At 44.6% G+C, this 20,386-nt stretch overlaps 1 protein-coding gene across 1 annotated transcript in view; it reads left to right on the forward strand.

The window, feature by feature from the left end:
- The first annotated feature begins 3,619 nt into the window (after positions 1 to 3,619).
- Positions 3,620 to 20,386, forward strand: part of LOC117043603 (kelch-like protein 32) — a 66,535-nt gene continuing 49,768 nt past the window's right edge. The window contains 3 exon segments of the mRNA XM_033143461.1: positions 3,620 to 3,649; positions 15,261 to 15,340; positions 19,700 to 19,880. Of these exon segments, the coding sequence (XP_032999352.1) occupies positions 3,635 to 3,649; positions 15,261 to 15,340; positions 19,700 to 19,880 (276 nt within the window). The 5' untranslated portion in view covers positions 3,620 to 3,634.

Below are 20,386 nucleotides of genomic sequence, written 5' to 3' on the forward strand. Positions count from 1 at the left end.
AAGCTGTAAATTATTAAGGAATCATGCTATCACATAACCAGTATGTCTCACTGAAGGCTCCTGTGTTTGTGCAATATTGAGTTCTGTCTGTATTAGTTCATCCATGATGGTCACTATTCACAACCAAATTAATCTGTGGTTACTTTTCACAAAAGAAATGACTGTATGAACTAGCTTCTATACACCTACACCTACACCCCCACCCCCACATACCCCAGATGTTGCTATGTATTTGTTATTTCTTATCTATCTTAAAAAGACTTCTATTGTTTTTCTGCTAATTTGTTGGTTTCTTGATTCTTCACAATCAATACTACAAAAAAATCAAGAAACAGAATTACCCTTCCCTCCCTATATAAAAAATAATCATGACTGTCTTCCTCTTCCCCAGGTGCTCACTCTTATTTTGGTTCACTTAGTATAAAAACAAACAGCGCTCAACTTCCAGAGCTCATAAAAGAGGAAGTAGCAGTTTGAAAGTTGTGAATTCTAGTGATGACAGGCTGTGAAACAGTTTATGAAAATGCAAATTTTGGACGGCAATCCTGAACACAGCCTAGAGCGGGGAAGGGGAATCTTTGTCCCTCCATATGTTGCTGGGCTATAACTTCCATCATCCCTGACATCTGGCCAAATTGGCTGGAGTTGATGGACATTAGAGTCTATCAACTTCCAGAGGACCACAGGTTAACCCTCTGGTGTACTGGAATGTATTCTTATGGAGAACAATGGGAAGATCAATGCTATTCAGGCAGATATGCTGGGGTATCTCCTGTGCATGTTAAGTTGTGTCTTAACTGCTCCTGGCCAGGCGGTGTGATGTGTGTGTGCAGGCGCACACAATATCAGCCTTCATTTTGTGCCTTCCCATTGACTCATACAGAGTGAATTATAAACACACATGCATTTGGGGTGGTGTAAGTTACTCTGTGGCCAATGAACTCTGACCAGTAAATGAAAATAGTTAGAATATTGTATAGCATAATTGGAGGATTGTTTATCCTTCTTCCTGCCCCAATGCACTCACTCCTCGTCCTCTTTTTGTGCTTTATACTTGATGTAACTCACACCAGCAGGGCTTTTTGTCACCCCAGAGTAAGCAGAGATGTATGCTGGGGTAAGTAATTTACACTGGTTTAAGGCCATTTCAGTTTCGGATAGGGGAGGCATGCTACATTCTAACTTTTCCAGATGGTGCACTGCACCATTAATATTATTCTTCAGAGGTGTGAGTAGGAAGTACCGTAATTAATAAAGGATGGAGAGAATTTAACTGTGAGCCCAACAAAGTGCCATCTGTCTTTTTAGCTCTGAGTTTACAATCTTTACTTATTTAAGAGGTGATAGCAAACACATTTATTGATTTGCAATATGTTTTCCTTTTATAGCAGTGTCAGTTGTGTCAGACCTTGAAGCAGATGCTAGCCACATGACAGCTATTTTCTCTCCCATGCTGGTTAACAGATCATCATCATTTGCCATGATGTTCACAACTACTGTAGGTGATTGCAGGTGACAATTTGTTTGCGTCCTATCACCATGCATCTTACCGTATAGCCACGCATTCTTCCAGAGGTAAAATGCTAGCCAGGCAGCTAATAATTACTCATTGCTACAGCTACAGATTTTAACTGAGATGGGAATAACCAACTGAAGCTTTAATTGCACACCTGTTAATCAGACATTTTTCTATTCTTGAAGAAGAGTTTCCTTTTAGGATGTTTGCCCCCCACCAATCCATTTGAGCTCTGTCGAACCCTTTTTATTCTCCACGCCCTGCAAGTTAACAATAAGATTGACATGGGAGAAGCAGCACCTCACCTTGCTTACTAGATAGCAGGGTACCACAAAACAACAACAACAACAAAAAAGATTGGTAATGTGAGGCAACCCACTTGGAATACATTTTTCTCACTGCTACTAAATTTCCTCTGCAGTGTGTAGATGAAGACGGGAGATGTTTTATCAATCAAGAAGAGGTCACTGGCTTGCCATGTGTCCAACGTGAATACTAAAGTAGGCTACAAGCTACCTTGAAGTTCAAAGGGTGACATAATCAAACAGAAAATGCAAATAAATCCTCTTCCCTTTAAGTTTTCCTTTTGCAGTAATGCCCAGTGGCTTTGTACATGGTCTAAGGCAATTAAATCTTTTGCTTCATTTCTCTTCTTCTCATGAACATTTCCAGTGTTCTCTTGGGCTCATAATTCTTGCTGAACTCATTCTGAATCCCTGACTGGTAACCTATATGCTTTGTCAGGTGATGCACCTGGTAATATCCAGCACCTTAACTTCATTCTTTGTGAGCAGCAAGAGTTGTGAGAGCAGATGAACTTTGCCTAGGTTATAATTATGTCATCCCCAAGCACGTCTCAAAATTGATAGGATTCCACTAATACATGGAGATAAAGTACAGGATCAAAACGGTACTGTTTTGTCCTCTTCAGTTGGCAACACTGCATGCAGTGCCTGATATGGCAACTTTACAGAGGAAAATGGTGGCGTTTGATCTTTGGTTCTACATTGCACCCTATCACTTTTTGGGGGCAGTGACAGGGTTTTTCACCTACTCGATCAGTGATATTCCGGAGCAAATTGGAGCAAAGCAACACACACACACGTGAGTTGCATACTTAAATCTACTCATTTGGCAGCAACTAATGGGTTCTAATGGGGCAGCATTAAGAGAAAGCAATTTGAAAAGTCACTTGCTGCCAAATAATGACAATAAGGGTCACTTGGAAGCTATTAACTCCAGCACACGAGTTTCAAGGCGGCGCCCTCTTCCCTCGGGCAAAATATCTTGAGCCCGACAGATGGGTGGGGAAGACTTGCATGGACTCAGGGGTGCCAACTTGAATAAAATATTGAGGAGGAGCCATGATGCGGCGCGCGCACGCACCCCACTTGAATGGCAATGCCCATCAACTTGGAGCGGGGCCCTCAAATATTTTGGGTGGCCCGAAGACCCCCTCGGCCCCTAGAAATTGGTTGCTATGGTCGGATCCGTTGGAAAGGCCCGTGAGCTGTGTGGGGCTCCAGCCTGCCCTGATCCCCCTCCAAGGCGCCTGCAGCTGCGCTTAAGCGGCGTCGCTGGACGCGGGCGCGCGGGACTCCATCCCCTGGCCGCCTCCTTTTCCGCCCCAGGAGCCTCAGGCTCCTCCTCCTCCTCCTCCGGCAGGTGTGTTGCTCGGCGTCCTCCGGCATCGCCGCTCGCTCACAATGCGTGGCCGCCGCCGCTGCTTCTGCGCACTGGCAAGGAGGAGACCCGGCTGGAAGGAGAAGGGGAGGCGGGGAAGGCAAGGCAAGGAGAGCGTGGGAGAAAGAGTGGCGCCTCCTCCTCCTCCTGCTGCCGCTGCTCCTCCTGCCGCCGCCGCCGCCGCGTACCAGCGAGTGGAGCGCAGTCGAGGTCGTCCCGCTGCCAGAAGAAGTGCGCCTTCGCTGGGCGCCTCTTTCCCTCCGCCGCCGCCGTCGCGGCTCCTCCTCAGAGCAGCCCGGGGACAAAGCGGGACGCGGCGTCTCCTTGAGAGGTGAGCGCGCGCAGGAAGCCCGGCGGGATTAGGACGCGGCGCCCGCTCGCTCGCTCGGGCTGCTGCCTGCCTGCCTGCCTGCCTGCTCTCTGAACCACCGGCTCATGGACCTTCAAGGGGTGCGTGAGGGTTCCCCTTGCAACGTTCTAATAATTTTTGCTGGTGACGTTGGTCGAAGGGCACGGGGCGGAGGGGACGGCGGGCCCTGCTTAGCAAGAGCCGGCAGCAGCAGCAGCTGCAGCGCCTCAGCCGGGCTAATTGCCCCAGTGCCGCAGGCAAAAAAAAAAAAAAAAAAGTCCACTTGAGTTCTGCGGCTCGTGAAGCGGAGCTTTCTGGGCTGCCCCTCAGCCAATAACAAAGGGGGTTCTCTTCCCCCCCCCCCACCCGCCCCGTCTGTGCTGCCCGGTTGCTAGGGCAACCTCAAACAGCGCCTTAGAGAGGCTGGCGCCGCTGCTGCAGCCCTGGCATGCGGTTTCAAGTTGACTTGCAGGCGGCTCGGTTTCTGCGGAGCCTGTTGGGGAGCGCGGGCTCGGTGGGAAGGACAGCGCCACTGAGGAAACGGGCCGGGGTGGGGGGTGGGGAGGGTTACGCTGGAGCAAATGTGTTTGGGATGGCAGCGTTGCTTTTCCTGTTGTTTTTTTGTGCCGTGCACAAGGGGGGGGGGATTTGGCAGGTGCTGCTTGTCCTGTTGAGCAGGAGGTGAGGAAATGCCGCCGTTTTCCGTTCTGCACGACTATTGAAGGCACAAAGGCCGCCTCTTAGCGTTTGCTCACTGCCTGTAGGAAAACAAGGCTGCATAATAGCGGGGAACATAAATGCTTCAGGGGAGGGGTTCAATCCACAAGTGGTTTACCACGGTTCTTTCCTTTCTCTGAAACCCTTTAGATGAGGGATGAGGGTGCTGTCTGACTACAGCTCCCATCATCGGTGGCCGTTGGCTGTGCTGCCTGAGAGTCATGGGAGTTGGAGTGAAGAACATCTGGACAGGTTCCCCTATCGCTGTTTCAGATTATTCTTCTGCTTTCAGGGAGTTTGTGCTCTGTAATTTCCAACCTTCAGGTTGCTTAACAGGAAAATGGACAACATTGTTAGGTGATTTATGAACCTGTGCATTTCCATACCTTTCAATGCATAAATGGTCAGGTGATGCGGGTCATCGTTGTGTGGTGGACAAAGCTTAATTTTATGAACTTATATTAAGTAGTTAAAAAAAATAATTTTATGAATTTCTGTCTTTCATAGAACCATTAAAGGACACAGCAGACCTGCTGGAAAATGTGCCAACCCTATATGAACTGTTCTTTGACTTTAGTTTCTTTTTGTGATTACTCAAAAACTGTACAGGACTGAATTTGATGTTTTCTATAGTTATACTTCATTTGGTCATTTGAAACTAGGCTGTTACCTTGCTATTATTTTAGCGTCTGAGCAAAGTTTAAATTGCTACCGAGGTGGTTTTTAAAAAGATTACTTGGTGTGTAAAAGATCTCATTTAATCTTCTCATTCTTAAGATTATGTATTTCAGTGCAAATAATACTCAATGTTACTTGCATTGAAATATATAATCTTAATCCTTGCAGTACAATTATATGCCTGTTTATTTGGTAATAAGTCCCATTGTGTTCAGTAGAAGTTATATGTTAGTAAGGGTGTTTAGAATAGCAGCCTTAGCTTTTTAAGTAGGTAGCATTTAAGATCCCAAGGGAAAAAGTTGCTATGAGAGTGTGCTGTGCTAATTGTTTAGCCTTCTGTAGCTATCCAATCTCCATAAAGCTGATTTTGTTCCCTTTCAGTGAAATCAGATGGCAGTGACGACTTAGATCTATCTCCTTGTTCTCATAGGGGTCCCTAAGGACCCAGAGTACCAGCAGTTAATTATGAGAATTCTGACAAATATTATTTATATTTGATGATAACACCGATTAAAAATGTAATTTAATTTTATTATTGTACAAGGGAATTAAGCGTGGAAAACATAGTGCATCCATTTTGCTGAGGCAGAAACCTGGAATGAAGTTAGCCTAAGGTGACTTTTTATTCCACATGCAGAAATATATGCATGAGTAGTTCACTGCATGCGCAGATAACCAGCCAGCCCTTAATAGGCTGACCCACTTTTTGAAATGAGGGGTGTTTAAAATATGGGTCAACTCAGTATGAGCTGCCTAACTGTCTGGACAAAAGGTAAATCTTTCAGAATAGACTCCTGCCTAAAAACGTTCCGTTTCAACTCTGATTCTGTCAGGTCAAAATGGTGGTGTAAATCAACTCCTAGGCAGCTTGGGCTAGGTAGGGAAGATAGTGTAAACACACACACACACACACAGAGAGAGAGAGAGAGAGAGAGAGAGAAACAAGTATTGAATTAGCTAGTTTGGGAACATAAGAACAGCCTGCTGAATCAGGGCAGTGGCCCATCTAGTCCAGCATCCTTCTCACACAGTGGCCAACCAGATGCCTGTGGGTGGTACACAAGGAGGACCTGAACACAACAGCCCTCTCACCTCCTGCGGTTTCCAGTGACTGGTGTTCAGAGGCGTATTGCCACTGACGGTGGAGGCAGATAATGGCCACCTGGGCTAGTAGCCACGGATAGCCTTATTCTCCACGAATTTGTCTAATTCTCTTTTTAAGCCAACCATGCTGATGGCTATCACTGCTGCTTGTAGGAGTGAATTGCATAGGTTAACTGCGCTGTGTGAAGGAGTACTATACTGAATTGAAAGCTGGGCCTCATATCATCCGCGGTTAGTTGCATGGATACTAAAAGCTGACACTTTAATTTTACAGATGCCCAAGGTAATTACTGAATTAGAATTAAGTATTGTAGAGTAAGTATCCTGTCCCCCCCCCCCACTGTCAACTTGCTTTGTTCCCCCTGTGACAGTTCCTGGGGAAGACATTAAGAATATGGTTGCCATATGTCCTCTTTTTCCAGGACACATCCTCTTTTTCATGGCTAGAGTCGTCATAGAGATCCATAGTTACAAGTAGAAGTCGACAAATGCGTCCTCTTTTTTGATCTCTACGATATGGCAACTCTAAGAATAAAGGTGTCAAGAATGTAATTCTTTTAGCGGATGCTTTGCTTTCTCATGGTCCCATATAACAATTATTGCCCAGTAAATTCTGGATATAAAATATGCTCAATAAGTAGACCATCTGGATGTGCCGTAGGTTTCCCTCCTGGGTATGGAGAGAAAATCAGCAACCTGCCCCTGTTGTTCTCTCCTGAAAGTTGCCTGTTTAGGACATGTTTTACCCTTTTCTAGGAATATTTTAAATTTACCAATTACAAAGATTTCTCATTGGAGGAGGGAGGAGGATCCCTGCCATAAGCTGGATGCCTTTGCTCTGTGTAGGGAACAGGATCCTATTTGAATCTGTTTAGCACTCAGTAAATCAAAAGGCACAAGGTGGAACAGAAGTTCCCAGTTCAGCACCTTCAGGGAATGACTCATCAGGACAGTGCTTTTTTCTAGGGGTGCTCAAGGGTACACAATACTGACACCTTTCCCCTTCCAAATGTTAATAGTGTGGCGCTTCATGGTGAGTACTGGCACTATTTTTTTCTAAAAAGAAAAGCAACCGCACTGCATCAGGAAGAACTGTAGTTGCTGCCAACCTACATTCCTGTCCATCCATGGCTAGGCAACCCAGAAGGTGTTTGATATCTAAAGTTGATGAGGCTCTACCTGCTATACTGTTCATGTTCATAGAATCATAGAGTTGGAAGAGACCACAAGGGCCATCCAGTCCAACCCCCTGCCAAGCAGGAAACACCATCAAAGCATTCCTGACAGATGGCTGTCAAGCCTCTGCTTAAAGACCTCCAAAGAAGGAGACTCCACCACACTCCTTGGTAGCAAATTCCACTGCCGAACAGCTCTCCACTGTCAGGAAGTTCTTCCTAATGTTTAGGTGGAATCTTCTTTCTTGTAGTTTGAATCCAGTTGCTCCATGTCCGCTTCTCTGGAGCAGCAGAAAACTAACCTTTCACCCTCCTCTATATGACATCATTTTATATATTTGAACATGGCTATCATATCACCCCTTAACCTTCTCTTCTCCAGGCTAAACATACCCAGCTCCCTAAGCCGTTCCTCATAAGGCCTCGTTTCCAGGCCTTTGACCATTTTGGTTGCCCTCTTCTGCACACGTTCCAGCTTGTCAATATCCTTCTTGAACTGTGGTGCCCAGAACTGGACGCAGTATTCCAGGTGAGGTCTGACCAGAGCGGAATATAGTGGTACTATTACTTCCCATGTTGCAGCATGGGTTACCCACCAGAGTTTCAGTCTCCAAACCAGGCCAAATTGGTTGCATCCAGATATACCCTGAGTTGAGACACTGCATGCTCTCATTATAACCTGTCTCTGACCTGTCACCCAAGGCTCCTCTAGCCATCAAAAATATCTCCCCCCCCCTCCGCCTCAGTTCAAAATATCAAATGAAGCACATGTTCTGTTGTATAAACATAGATATGTTTCAAATCGCATAGAGGGAGAAAGTAGGATGCATGTCTGATTTTTACTAGTGAAAGAGGCACAAAGTGCCAAACCCTTTCCCACCTACTACCCTATAGACCTTTCCAATGTACCCCCCCCCCTTCGCAGAATTCCCAATACCAAACATTAACTTGACTGGCCGAAAGAGAACTTGGAGAGGAGTCACAATTGCTAGCTCTCCAGTGCTCAGGCTTGCTCTGAACCCCTCACCTCTTCTCTCACACCAAGACAGAGAAGGCCCAGCATAAAGGTCTAAGCAAACATCATTGCAGCCGCAGAGCTCATTTTGTTCAGCAACTGGGCATGGAGGGGAGCCTGGCAATCACCCTAACATTGCCGTGAGGCATCCATTGGCAACACGTTGATGACTCCAGAGTTGAAAGAATCAGGTAGCTAGTGACAGAGAAGATTTCCCTCTGCCAGAGATCCAGGGGAGCTGCTGCCAGACAGAATAGACAATAAATAGTAGCCAAGGTAGACAAATAGTCTGACATGGAAGAAGGCAGATTCCTGTAAATGAAGTCAGGCGACACTTGCTTCTTCTCAGGCGTTATTTCCTTAGTTCTGTATTGTTCAAAACATTGTATGCAGAATTACATTTCCCAACCTTTTCCCATCCCAGTCAACTGCTGTGTTCTCTGTTGAGCAGTGGCACCTTGGAGTTGTGGTTGTGGTGGTTCTTGCTGAGATTTGATAACTCTGAATAAGTAGCACATGAATAGGGAGAAGTCATACTCCTGTTCCGTCCACACCGAGACAGGAAGATCACTTCCTAATTTTTCATGTAGCCTAGTACAGTGGTACCTCTGGTTACGAACGGGATCCATTCCGGAGCCCCGTTCATAACCCGTGATGTCAGTATCACGAAGTGCCGCGTCGGCGCATGTGTGCGACGCGATTCGGCACTTCTGCGCATGCACATGATGTCATTTGACACGTCTGCACATGCGCGAACTGCCGAACCCGGAAGTAACGCGTTCCGTTACTTCCAGGTTGCTGCGGTGCGTTACCCGAACGTACACATCCCGCAGCGTACGTAACACGAGGTATGACTGTACAGTGGTACCTCGGGTTACAGACGCTTCAGGTTACAGACTCCACTAATTCAGAAATAGTACCTCGGGTTAAGAACTTTGTTTCAGGATAACAACACAAATCGCCCAGTGGCGGCACAGCGGCAGTGGGAGGCACCATTAGTTAAAGTGGTACCTCAGGTTAAGAACAGTTTCAGGTTAAGAACGGACCTCCCGAATGAATTAAGTTCTTAACCTGAGGTACCACTGTATTTATTTACTTTGACTGACACTGGCTCTTCAGGATCTCAGACAGAGGTCTTTCCCATTACCTGCTACATTTTGAGGTGGAGATATTAAGCAACCTATTCTTGACAATAAGATGAATTGGAGCAGCCATGTAAGTGCTGTTGACAGCCCCCCTTACTCTGTTTTGTATCCTTCGCCTCCTTTTTTCTTCTCTGTGCCCTGCTTCCATCTATGGACAGGCAGCTCCCATAGTAGTGCACTGTCTTCCATACAGGATTGCTAACATTACTTGGCCTGCCATGTTTTTTATGTTCTTCCTCTGGTTCCTTTTAACAGTACCTAGACATACAGGAAATATAGCACACAATGCTTTTCTTGCCATGAAGATAAGGGGCTAGGAAAAAGGCATCGCCTGCTAAGCATATGTGTTCAGGCAGCATTAAACAGCACAGGAGCAAGATTTGTTGTTGTTTTAAAAAGTGGGGAGAAAGTAGCAGTCCTCTGTATGTGGGTGCAGAATACATCTTTGTAATTTAAGTGGAAATTCTAATGATTGTTTGATTAGTTTTCCTACTGCGGTTGTTGCATTGATGTTTTGAGTTACTGTTGCTTTGAATCGATGCTGCTTTAATATATTTTGTAAACTGTCCTGGCATTTGATAATAAAGGATAGTATGTATGAGATTTCCCTCCACTTTTCATAGGCAATGAACAGGACATTTTATCTAAATACCACCTCTGCCCACCAAAAAAAAGCAATTGTCAGTACTATGTTTGACCATAAATTTCATTGGCTTTGTGGGGTTATCTGAAGTTGGGAAGATGGAAACAGACCTTCAGCTGTCTTGCTACACCTGAGACCTTGTTTGGCAGCAAATTCACAATGGCACAAAAATGATGTTTGCTTTAGCCACTCTTATTTCCACTTTTGAAGACTGCTCGGTGATTCCTAGTTCTTGCGTGCTGTAATACATTTCTGAAACTTATAGTCCAACAACAGTTAACTTGATGGCCATTGTATAAAAATAATTCATAACATTAGTGGGCAGGTTGGTGTCCTTATTACGTCTAAAACATTTCCCATCACTGTGTGCTTTATACTGAATAAATGTAGACAGATTCCTGGCTTTTTCTAACTCTTGGCAATAAAATGAGCAAGTGAATCCAACTGGAACTGTTGCAAATGTTTAAATTCATGAGGTTTAAATTCTATTTCAGTTGTGTACTGTATAGATCTTAACATACTTAACACCCCCCAGCACCGACTATGCACTTAAAATACTGGTAACACAAAAACAATTTTAGCTTTCTAGTTCTCCCCACTGTGCTTTTAAATCTTTCCCGTGTTGTTGCTGAGTATATTCAATGCCTGTCACCTGTGTGACTTTCAGCAATAAAATTATTAAAACAAAGGTTAAAAAAATTAGAAAGGTATTTTGTTTTTTCTCTCTAAAGCAAATAAGGAAGGAATATTTGCGCTTTCTAACAAACCAGTCACACTATAGCTCCTAGTGGTTTTGAAAGATTGGAATTGCTCAGTGTTTTTGTTTCATGGGATGTGCTGTGCCTGTGGGTTTGTAGCTTTAATCTGGTCATAATGTCCTTCCTGGAGCAGAATGTGCTTTTCAAGTCAGCCCACCCTTTCCAGGGCAGTGTTTGCTCACTGCTGTGTAGTAGATCAAAGCAGCTGGAATCAAATATTCTACATGGGAATGCTTGGGCTTATTAAAACAGTAATTGCTGGTCGTGCTGACATTATCAATAGAATGCAACCCTGAAGGTAGTGCCTCTGTGAACTTTCTCGGTTTTAAAATTGCTGGCACATAGTGCAAAACGCTGATTTTGGGGCAGAACCCATTTGCATCTGCTATGCAGCATAAATATATTATTATGTCTAATAGAATGATGAAAGTGGTGGCGTGATGGATGGTGGGGACTGCACAATTATGGTGTTAATAAGTAGAGTGAGACCACCTCATCTCTCAGACAACAATCGCTTCTGAAAGGTGAAAAATAACTTGGATTCACGATGCTTGAAGTTGTCAGCTCTGCTTCTATCTTTGCTAGCTCCTGTTAGTCTTTGTCTACATATAAAATAAAATGAATTGATAGATTTTCGGAGGAGATAGGTTGAAGTATAAACCTTCCAGTGGGGGGCACAGTGTTTGAATGTTTCCCCACATGAAACACAAAACAAAATTCTGTATTAAGGAAACTAAGTATATGAATTCTAGCTCAGTCCTTTTGTTGCGGTACTTGCTTTTTGTTTGCAGGGGCACCTTTACTCTGAAACGGTTTATTCAAGGGGTAGCCAATGTGGGGGCCCTTCCAATAGTTGTGGACTACAACTCCCATCAGCCTGGACAGAGTGGATGATGGGAGTTGTAGTCTACCAGCATATGGAGATACCAAATTGGCTATCTCTGGTTTAGTGCATTCTGCCATTTCACTGTGTTTCATATGTGGAGCATTCTCAGATGTGAGGACGAGAATGACATTGAAGAGCTTCCTGTTGTATTTCTGAGAATAAATATTATTTTTTAATGTTAATCTTATCAGTTGTGCAGATCGCTGGATATCTGTAGCCTCTGGCCACATGGTAGGTTAAGCCTTATGTTCGGCATGTGCACATGCATATTCACCGCTTGATTTCTCTGCACTTGAGGCGTGAACCCATTTCGAAACATACTGGTGCTGAAAGACTTCTGTTCTGGAACGTGGAAAACAAGGGTGGCTGGAAACACTGTTTCACCCTTTGCTCGAAGGGAAGCTTCAAAATAAACACCTGCAGACACACCTAGTAAGGGTCATGTGGGAACAATTACTGATGGACTTGCATCATCTGGCTCTCTGGCTCTATCTCTTGGTTGCTGCTCCTTGTTGTATACAGTCTTCCAGTATGTAACTCTGCGACTCAGACTTTTTGGTGCCTAGAAAGATATGGACTGTGAAGTAACTGGTAAAAAAATGAAGAGCACTCAGAATATGAGTTTAATGGTAACCCAAAGGGACTATGGAATCTCTGCAATACCCTCCCCCCCTTTCCTCAGTCTTTGGATTAAAATGCCTCTAGCAAAATTTCCTGCAGGGTTGTGTTTTTTGGGGGTGGGGGGCAGATTTAAATAAACAGCCCTTAAATCAGATTTTAAAAGTTTGAAGCTATAATGCTCACGGCTTTGCTCAACTAAGACTTCAGAAGGTTAAAACTGATCGGAAGTGTACTGAAATAATTTTGGAAAAGATGAAATACAGACAGAAAATTGTCCAGCAGTGTGTATGGAATAAATAATGCTTTTCAGATTTCCTAGACTAGAGTCCTGAGACTTGTGTCAGCTACACATTGTACATCATAGGTTTTCCGTTTAGCACAAACTGGACCCTGTTTTTGTGCTAATTGGAAAATTTAACCTCACAATTTGTTAACCTCCTGTGAGCGGACAAGGAAAGTTAAGTTGTATTTTTCCCTGGTGAAAGCAAGAAAATATGATAATATGATGGTATATTTAATCAGTTGGAGCATATGAATAGAGTTTGTGAAAGGGACAAGTCAATATTGGATTTTAATGTAGTCTTGTTGGTTCTTAATTATGCACGTTGTCTGTGGATTTGTTTAATGATTATTGACTTTGCTATAACTTGTATTAATTAGGTATTTTTCTTCCTGTTGGAATATTTTTGTTTCTCTTTTGTATTTGCAAACCATTTTGAATGGTGCTCTTAATATTTTTTGATGAATTGTTTAGTGGAATCTTATCTAACACTTGTACAGTGGTGCCTCGCAAGACGAAATTAATTCGTTCCGCAAGACTCTTCGTCTTGCGGAAATTTCGTCTTGCGAGGCACCTTTTCCCATAGGAACGCATTAAAATTTAATTAATGCGTTCCTATGGGAAAAAAAGTCCGGGGGCCCCTCCCGACCGGCACCGGAGCCAAGCCAAGCCGCGTTTTAAGACTGCAGTGAGCGAACAGCAGCGCTGCTGTTCGCTCGCTTCAGTCTTAAAACACGGCGCCGCGGCTCCGGGAGGGAGGGAGGGGGCCGTGGGATCATGCCCGACATCGGCATGATCCCACGGCCCCCTCCCGACCGGCAGCGGAGCTCCGCGGTGCTGTGTTTTAAGACTGCAGCGATCGCTGCAGTCTTAAAACGCAGCTCCGTGGCTCCGGGAGGGAGGGAGGGGGCCGTGGGATGATGCCCGACATCGGGCATGATCCCACGGCCCCCTCCCGACCGGCACCGGAGCTCCGCGGTGCTGTGTTTTAAGACTGCAGCGATCGCTGCAGTCTTAAAACGCAGCTCCGCGGCTCCGGGAGGGAGGGAGAGGGCCGTGGGATGATGCCCGACATTGGGCATGATCCCACGGCCCCCTCCTGACCGGCACCGGAGCTCCGCGCCGCCGAGTTTTAAGACTGCAACGATCGTTGCAGTCTTAAAACGCAGCGGCGGGGCTCCGGGAAGGAGGGAGAGGGCCGTGGGATGATGCCCGACATTGGGCACGATCCCACGGCCCCCTCCCGACCGGCACCGGAGCTCCGCGCCGCCGAGTTTTAAGACTGCAACAATCGTTGCAGTCTTAAAACGCAGCGGCAGGGCTCCGGGAAGGAGGGAGAGGGCCGTGGGATGATGCCCGACATCGGGCACGATCCCACGGCCCCCTCCCGACCGGCAGCGGAGCTCCGCGCCGCCGAGTTTTAAGACTGCAACGATCGTTGCAGTCTTAAAACGCAGCGGCGGGGCTCCGGGAAGGAGGGAGAGGGCCGTGGGATGATGCCCGACATCGGGCACGATCCCACGGCCCCCTCCCGACTGGCAGCGGAGCTCCGCGCTGCCGAGTTTTAAGACTGCAACGATCGCTGCAGTCTTAAAACGCAGCAGTGGGGCTCCGGGAAGGAGGGAGAGGGCCGTGGGATGATGCCCGACATTGGGCACGATCCCACGGCCCCCTCCCGACCGGCACCGGAGCTCCGCGCCGCCGAGTTTTAAGACTGCAACGATCGTTGCAGTCTTAAAACGCAGCGGCGGGGCTCCGGGAAGGAGGGAGAGGGCCGTGGGATGATGCCCGACATCGGGCACGATCCCACGGCCCCCTCCCGACCGGCAGCGGAGCTCCGCGCCGCCGAGTTTTAAGACTGCAACGATCGTTGCAGTCTTAAAACGCAGCGGCGGGGCTCCGGGAAGGAGGGAGAGGGCCGTGGGATCATGCCCGACATCGGGCACGATCCCACGGCCCCCTCCCGACCGGCAGCGGAGCTTACCTTTTCGCTGCGGTCGGGAGGGATGTTGTCCGCGTCTGCCATTTTGGATCGACTGCGCATGCACAGTCGATCCAAAATGGCGGACGCGGACATCACCCCTCCCGACCAGAGCGAAAAGGTAAGCCAGCTTACAGTGGTACCTCGCCAGACGAATTCGTCTTGCGAAAAACAGGCATAGACGAATTCGTCTTGCGAGTCAACTAAAAACTCGCAAAACCCTTTCGTTTTGCGAGTTTTTCGTCTAGCGAGGCATTCGTCTTGCGGGGTACCACTGTATCATCATATGCATCATATTAAGTATTTGTTGTGCTGTAACTATTACATTATTGCAGACTATTTTTCTGGGCTGGTTTTTTTATGTTGTTAACACAATATCAGCTTCATGTAAAGCATCTGAGCACACATGGAAAAGAAGTATACACATAAAATTTAACACTAACAAATTGGAAGCTGTGCACCAATCAGACAATGAGTATTCTATTAATGCTACTCTCTGTATCTTAATTTGCACCCACAAAAGTATCGAGGGTTTTATTATTAGTATGGCTCCATTATGTCATTAAATTGTTGCAGCCAGTCTCTTCCATTAATAAGAGATGCTGGCATCCTTTGCCACATATACTGAAGTGGTGGGTTTTCTGTACAGTGAACAAAAGTTTGGGCTTTTAATTCTAACTATTATTTGTTTTTTTCCTTTTCTCTGCAGCTGGAATGTGTACTTTCCCCCCTGTACTTTTTTAAGAAGCAAGAGGTTCAGAAGGGCAAAGCTGAAGGATGCCGTCTGAGGTGTGCCTCAGGTATAGTTCATAGAGCTGCCCTGCCAGTTTCCATCGAGTGTGTTTTCATTCACTGTATGCTAGCCTAGAGGATGGCAGGATGGCAAATTGCATACATAAATATTACATCAAAATGACTGTACTGAGACATGTCCAGGAGGATTTACTTTTCGCTCTTGTGATAGGCTTCTGGTTTTTTTCTCTCTGCAACTTTCCCCCATGGAAACAGTTACGCATGGTGTAAAACAGGCTTCCTCAACCTCGGCCCTCCAGATGTTTTTGGCTTACAACTCCCATGATCCCTAGCTAGCAGGACCAGTGGTCAGGGATGATGGGAATTGTAGTCTCAAAACATCTGGAGGGCCGAGGTTGAGGAAGCCTGGTGTAAAAGATTTGCTCCTTCTGTGATTTCTCAGCTCATTTGCATGTTGAGCATCCTAACACAAACAGGATTTGTCTTCCTGTCAGTGCTGAAGCAGGAAAAGGCAGAAGACTTGAGTAGCATTGTGTTGATCCTCATGGACTCAGCCAGCAGATTGCCATTTAAACTTTGGGGACAGATTGTTTTTATTGTCAATGATGATGAACAATCAAGGAGAAAGAACAGTGAGATTCTCTCCATGCCCCCCCCCAAATTAATTTGATTAAGGCAATTAAATTGCTTGTGATGGTTACTGTGATGGGATTATGCATCAAACAGCAGGAGGTCATTTTTATAGAGTAATTGCTCTGATAACTATATCTTTACATATTTTACATGTAATTCTATGCATGCTTCTTAAAAACTAAAAGAGAAAGAAGCATGAACTCTGAAACACCCCCTGCCCTTTCAAGTTCATTATCAAATAAAGTTACACCTCTCAAACTATTCAGTTCACAAAATTAGTCTCAGATTCAAACTAACAAATTTTCACTTGATACCTTAACACACTTACCTGTCTGTAGGATATTTATAATAACATTTGTGTGCATGTAGTAGAAAGCAGAAGAGACATTTTATTTGACTATAATATTCCAACGTAGGCTTTTCCTCTGAATGGCAGAGCAGAGAATCTCAAAATAGTATTTTTGGTGTCAGAATACTGTATAGGAGGCTCTGCATCTATCTTTCTTCTTCCTTTTTTAAAGTGCTGCCACTAATTGTTAGTTATATCAAAAGAAGTCAGTACGTAATATATTTAGAAAGATATTCTAGCATATGGACACTTTAACAGGTTTTTTTTTTTTTTTTTTTTTTTTTTGCATTGGGAGGTTATATCTGATTTAGGATTACCAAACTCTGTAGAACCTTTTCCCCAAATCAGGCATGAACATTATATTTTTTATGGTAATTAGTAAAATATTTCAACCCTTCCAACTGGCCCTTTTATTTGAGAATCTTGATATAAGTGATTGGAAATGATTGGAACTATATAGTGAATGGAGGAAATGAAACTAAATCCTTGCACACCTCACGTGTTGGTGTCCCAATAAGTCCACATACATGTAACAATTTTCAGACTTGTTTCCCCCTGCTATAATTGCTGAGCTACATAATGAGGACTGGTGACTCTCATATCTGTTTTTACAGCCGTTTGGATGTTTTATTTTCTGATTAGACAATAGTGCCTCTGTCTGTCTAGTGGGAATATTTATTTTGTTCATTAATGTATAGGTCTCCCTAACCCAAAGTTCAGGATGGAACATTAGCTTATTCAACTTTGCACAAGTGCTTGGAGTGGATTAAACTACTGCAAACTTCTTACCTATGTCTTCAAAACCTTCTGTGGCCTTGTCCCTCCTTGTCTTTTTGCTCTTATATCCCCTGACAGGTCCCTTCTTTTGACCTTTGCTACTCTAGATCCACCACCCTCAGCAAGATTTCCTGCTGTCTGAAGTGTCTTCACCCATTTCTCTTTGTTGACCCTTTTGCCTGGAACTGCCTCCCAAGAATGCCTCTATGTGAACTACTCCCCTGTTTCCCTGTAGTTTCTACTCAAAACTCGCCATTCCCAAGAAGCATTTGGATTCCCTACCTTGTACCTATACCTTTAGTGTAACTAAACCACTAAAGTATCTGTAATTGAAGGCATTCATTCCTTCATTTTATTTGTATGCACAAAAAATCCTGCTCGGAGCTGTTTGTGAGAAAGAAACTGGGATGAATTTCAAACAAACGCTACCAAATTTCATAACAGCATAGCAAAACAATAACAGAGTAACAATTCCACAGTAACATAGGAAAGCAATAATGTAGTAACAAGTTCATAATAACATGGCAAAAACAGTAAAATAGTAACAATTTTGTAATATTGCAAAGCAGTAACAATTTCATAAACATAGCACAACAAAAATAAAACAACGTACAAAAAGCTACATTTCAATACAGTGGAACCTTGGTTCTCGAACTTAATGTGTTCTGGGAGTCTGTTCGACTCCCAAAAGTGTTTGAAAACCAAGGTGTGGCTTCTGATTGACTGCGGAAGCTGCATTGGATGATGGCTTCCGAAAAGCGTTAAGAACTGGAACACTTCTGGGTTTTCGGCATTTGGGAGCCAAAACGTACGAGTACCAAGGTGTTTGAGAACCAAGGTATGACTGTACTATAAATAGAACACTATGACTTAAACAACATGCAGCACCCAGTAGCAAAAATAACAAGGGAGCATCACAGTTTCTCCTTAGTTGCTCACAGTCCCTCTCCTGCAGCAGCTTCTTATAAGGCAGGCATGGCCAAACGTGGCCCTCCAGCTGTTTTGGGACTACAATTCCCATGATCCCTGACCACTGGTCCTGTTAGCTAGGGATGATGGGAGTTATAGTCCCAAAGCAGCTGGAGTGCCATGTTTGGCCATGCTTGTTATAAGGCTTCGAAGGGCAAAGGGTGGGGTAGTTGGAAACATTCCTCCCATAATGTTCCTAATCACATATTCCCCTCCCATTGCTCCTTCCCATCACACCTTCCCATTTTCCTTAGCCTCTGTTGCTTGCCTGTCCCTACCACACCTGCTCCTTATATATGATGCTATATGAACTATGATGTGAACATGCACCCCAATTCTTCAAGAATGTGGACATCTTGTATTATTTGTGTTTATTTACAAATAGACCGGTTGCAAAAAAAGGGGCAACCAAAATGGTGTAGCCACACTCAGAATACTGTGCACAGTCCTGGTCATCTCACCTCAAAAAGGATGTTGTAGAGCTGGGAAAGGTTCAGAAAACAACAACTGAAATAGTCAGAGATACAATAACAATCCTATGAGAAAAGGTTACAACATTTGGCACTTTCACTTTAGAACATAGGCAAGTAAGTGATGATATGATAGAGGTGTATAAAATTATGCATGGTGAAGAGAAAGTGCATAGAATGAAGCTTTTCCAGCCTCTTTCATAACACTAGCCATCCATTGTACCTAAACATTTGAAGACTTGGGCCAGACATCTTCATTCAGCACACAGTGAAAAGGATGGAATTTGCTATCCACCAACTTGGATGGCTTTAAAAGAAGATACAACAAATTCATGGAGGGTAACAGTGTCAATGGCTGCTAGTCACTATTCTGTGTTCTACCTCTGCTGTTAGATGCCTTCCCAATTGTTGGGAAGCACATGTCGAAAGGCTGCTGTTGCACTCATGTCCTGCTTGCAGAACTTCTCATAGGGATCTGGTTGGACACTGGGAGAAACAGGATGCTGGATGAGTTGGGCCTTTGGTCTGACGCAGCAGAGGCCTGCTGAAGATAAGAGCCTTCCAAAAGTCTCTGGTCATTTAATTATTTCTGCAAAAGGCAGTCATTCAGTGCCAATCTTCATTTTAAAAAGTGAATCTGTCACGCTAAATTTGCCTAACTGGCTTCTTACACTGTTGGCCCCAATAATTGTGGATCTTCTACAGTTAAAGTCATTAGGCTGGGAGGGATCCTAGTAAATTGGATTAATCCCCAGTTTACAACAACAATACGCCTATTTTTATAGCTGGGACAGTTGAAGCTGTGAGATAATGGCCACATTGTGAATGTCTTGCAGAGTGATGCTGTTGTACATAAAGATTTAAGTCCATCTTTACATTGTGGGCCATAATAATAGCCCTGCCACACTGTGATGCTATAGACTTTTGGTTACAGCATGAGGGTGGGGAAAGAATAACAACAATAATAAACCCATTTCCAGCCTGTGTCAGTAGTACCAAATCATCAGGTTTATAATCCTACTCTCACTTCAGAGTTTGATTGAATTCAATGGCACCTTTTTTGTCTTGAGTAAAATATGTGCAGGATTGTGTGCTTGTCTGACGTAATTAGAAATGAAAAAGTAGAAAACATACGCATGCCTTTCACTCTTGGTATTTTCATGCTCATGAGTGTGATTATTTCTTCATCTTTCACAGTTTTCAAGATATGCTGACTGGCCAGCGGCTTTGCCAGTCTAGTTCTCATAATGATGCTGTCTTGGCTGCTCTGAACCAGCAAAGAAGTGACGGGATTCTCTGTGATATAACTCTTATAGCGGAAGAGCAGAAATTCCATGCCCACAAGGCAGTCCTAGCAGCATGCAGTGACTACTTCAGAGTAAGTTAATATAGTAATATGTTTACGTCCATCAGCTCTGTTTTTAGAACACCATAGATCTTTGGATAATTAGTAGTATTGAAATCTTTCCAAATCTTTTTGCCAGTGTAAACAATGATCATGGTCTGACCAGATACTTCACAGGACAATTTTTTTTAAAAAAAATGTCTACTGAAAAGTAAGCCACGTTAGGTTCAATGGGACTTAAAACTAGATAAGTGAATATAGGATTGTGAAACATAACTGGGGAATTTATTTGACATATATGTAGTATTTAAAGGTAGGCATTTACATGTTTGTAGGCATCTGCACCTGTACAGTGGTACCTCCAGTTGCGGACGGAATCCGTTCTAGAGCTCCAGTCAGATTCCGAGGTTTCCGCAACCGGAGGTGCCTGTTCTGCGCATGCGCGTGGCATGATAGAGTGCTACTGCACATGCATGCACGATGAAACCTGGAAATATACTTCCGGGTTTGCCGTGTGCGTATCCCAAAGGATATGTAAC

Source organism: Lacerta agilis, chromosome 3 (assembly GCF_009819535.1).
Source record: "Lacerta agilis isolate rLacAgi1 chromosome 3, rLacAgi1.pri, whole genome shotgun sequence".
Classification (NCBI taxonomy): Eukaryota; Metazoa; Chordata; class Lepidosauria; order Squamata; family Lacertidae; genus Lacerta; species Lacerta agilis.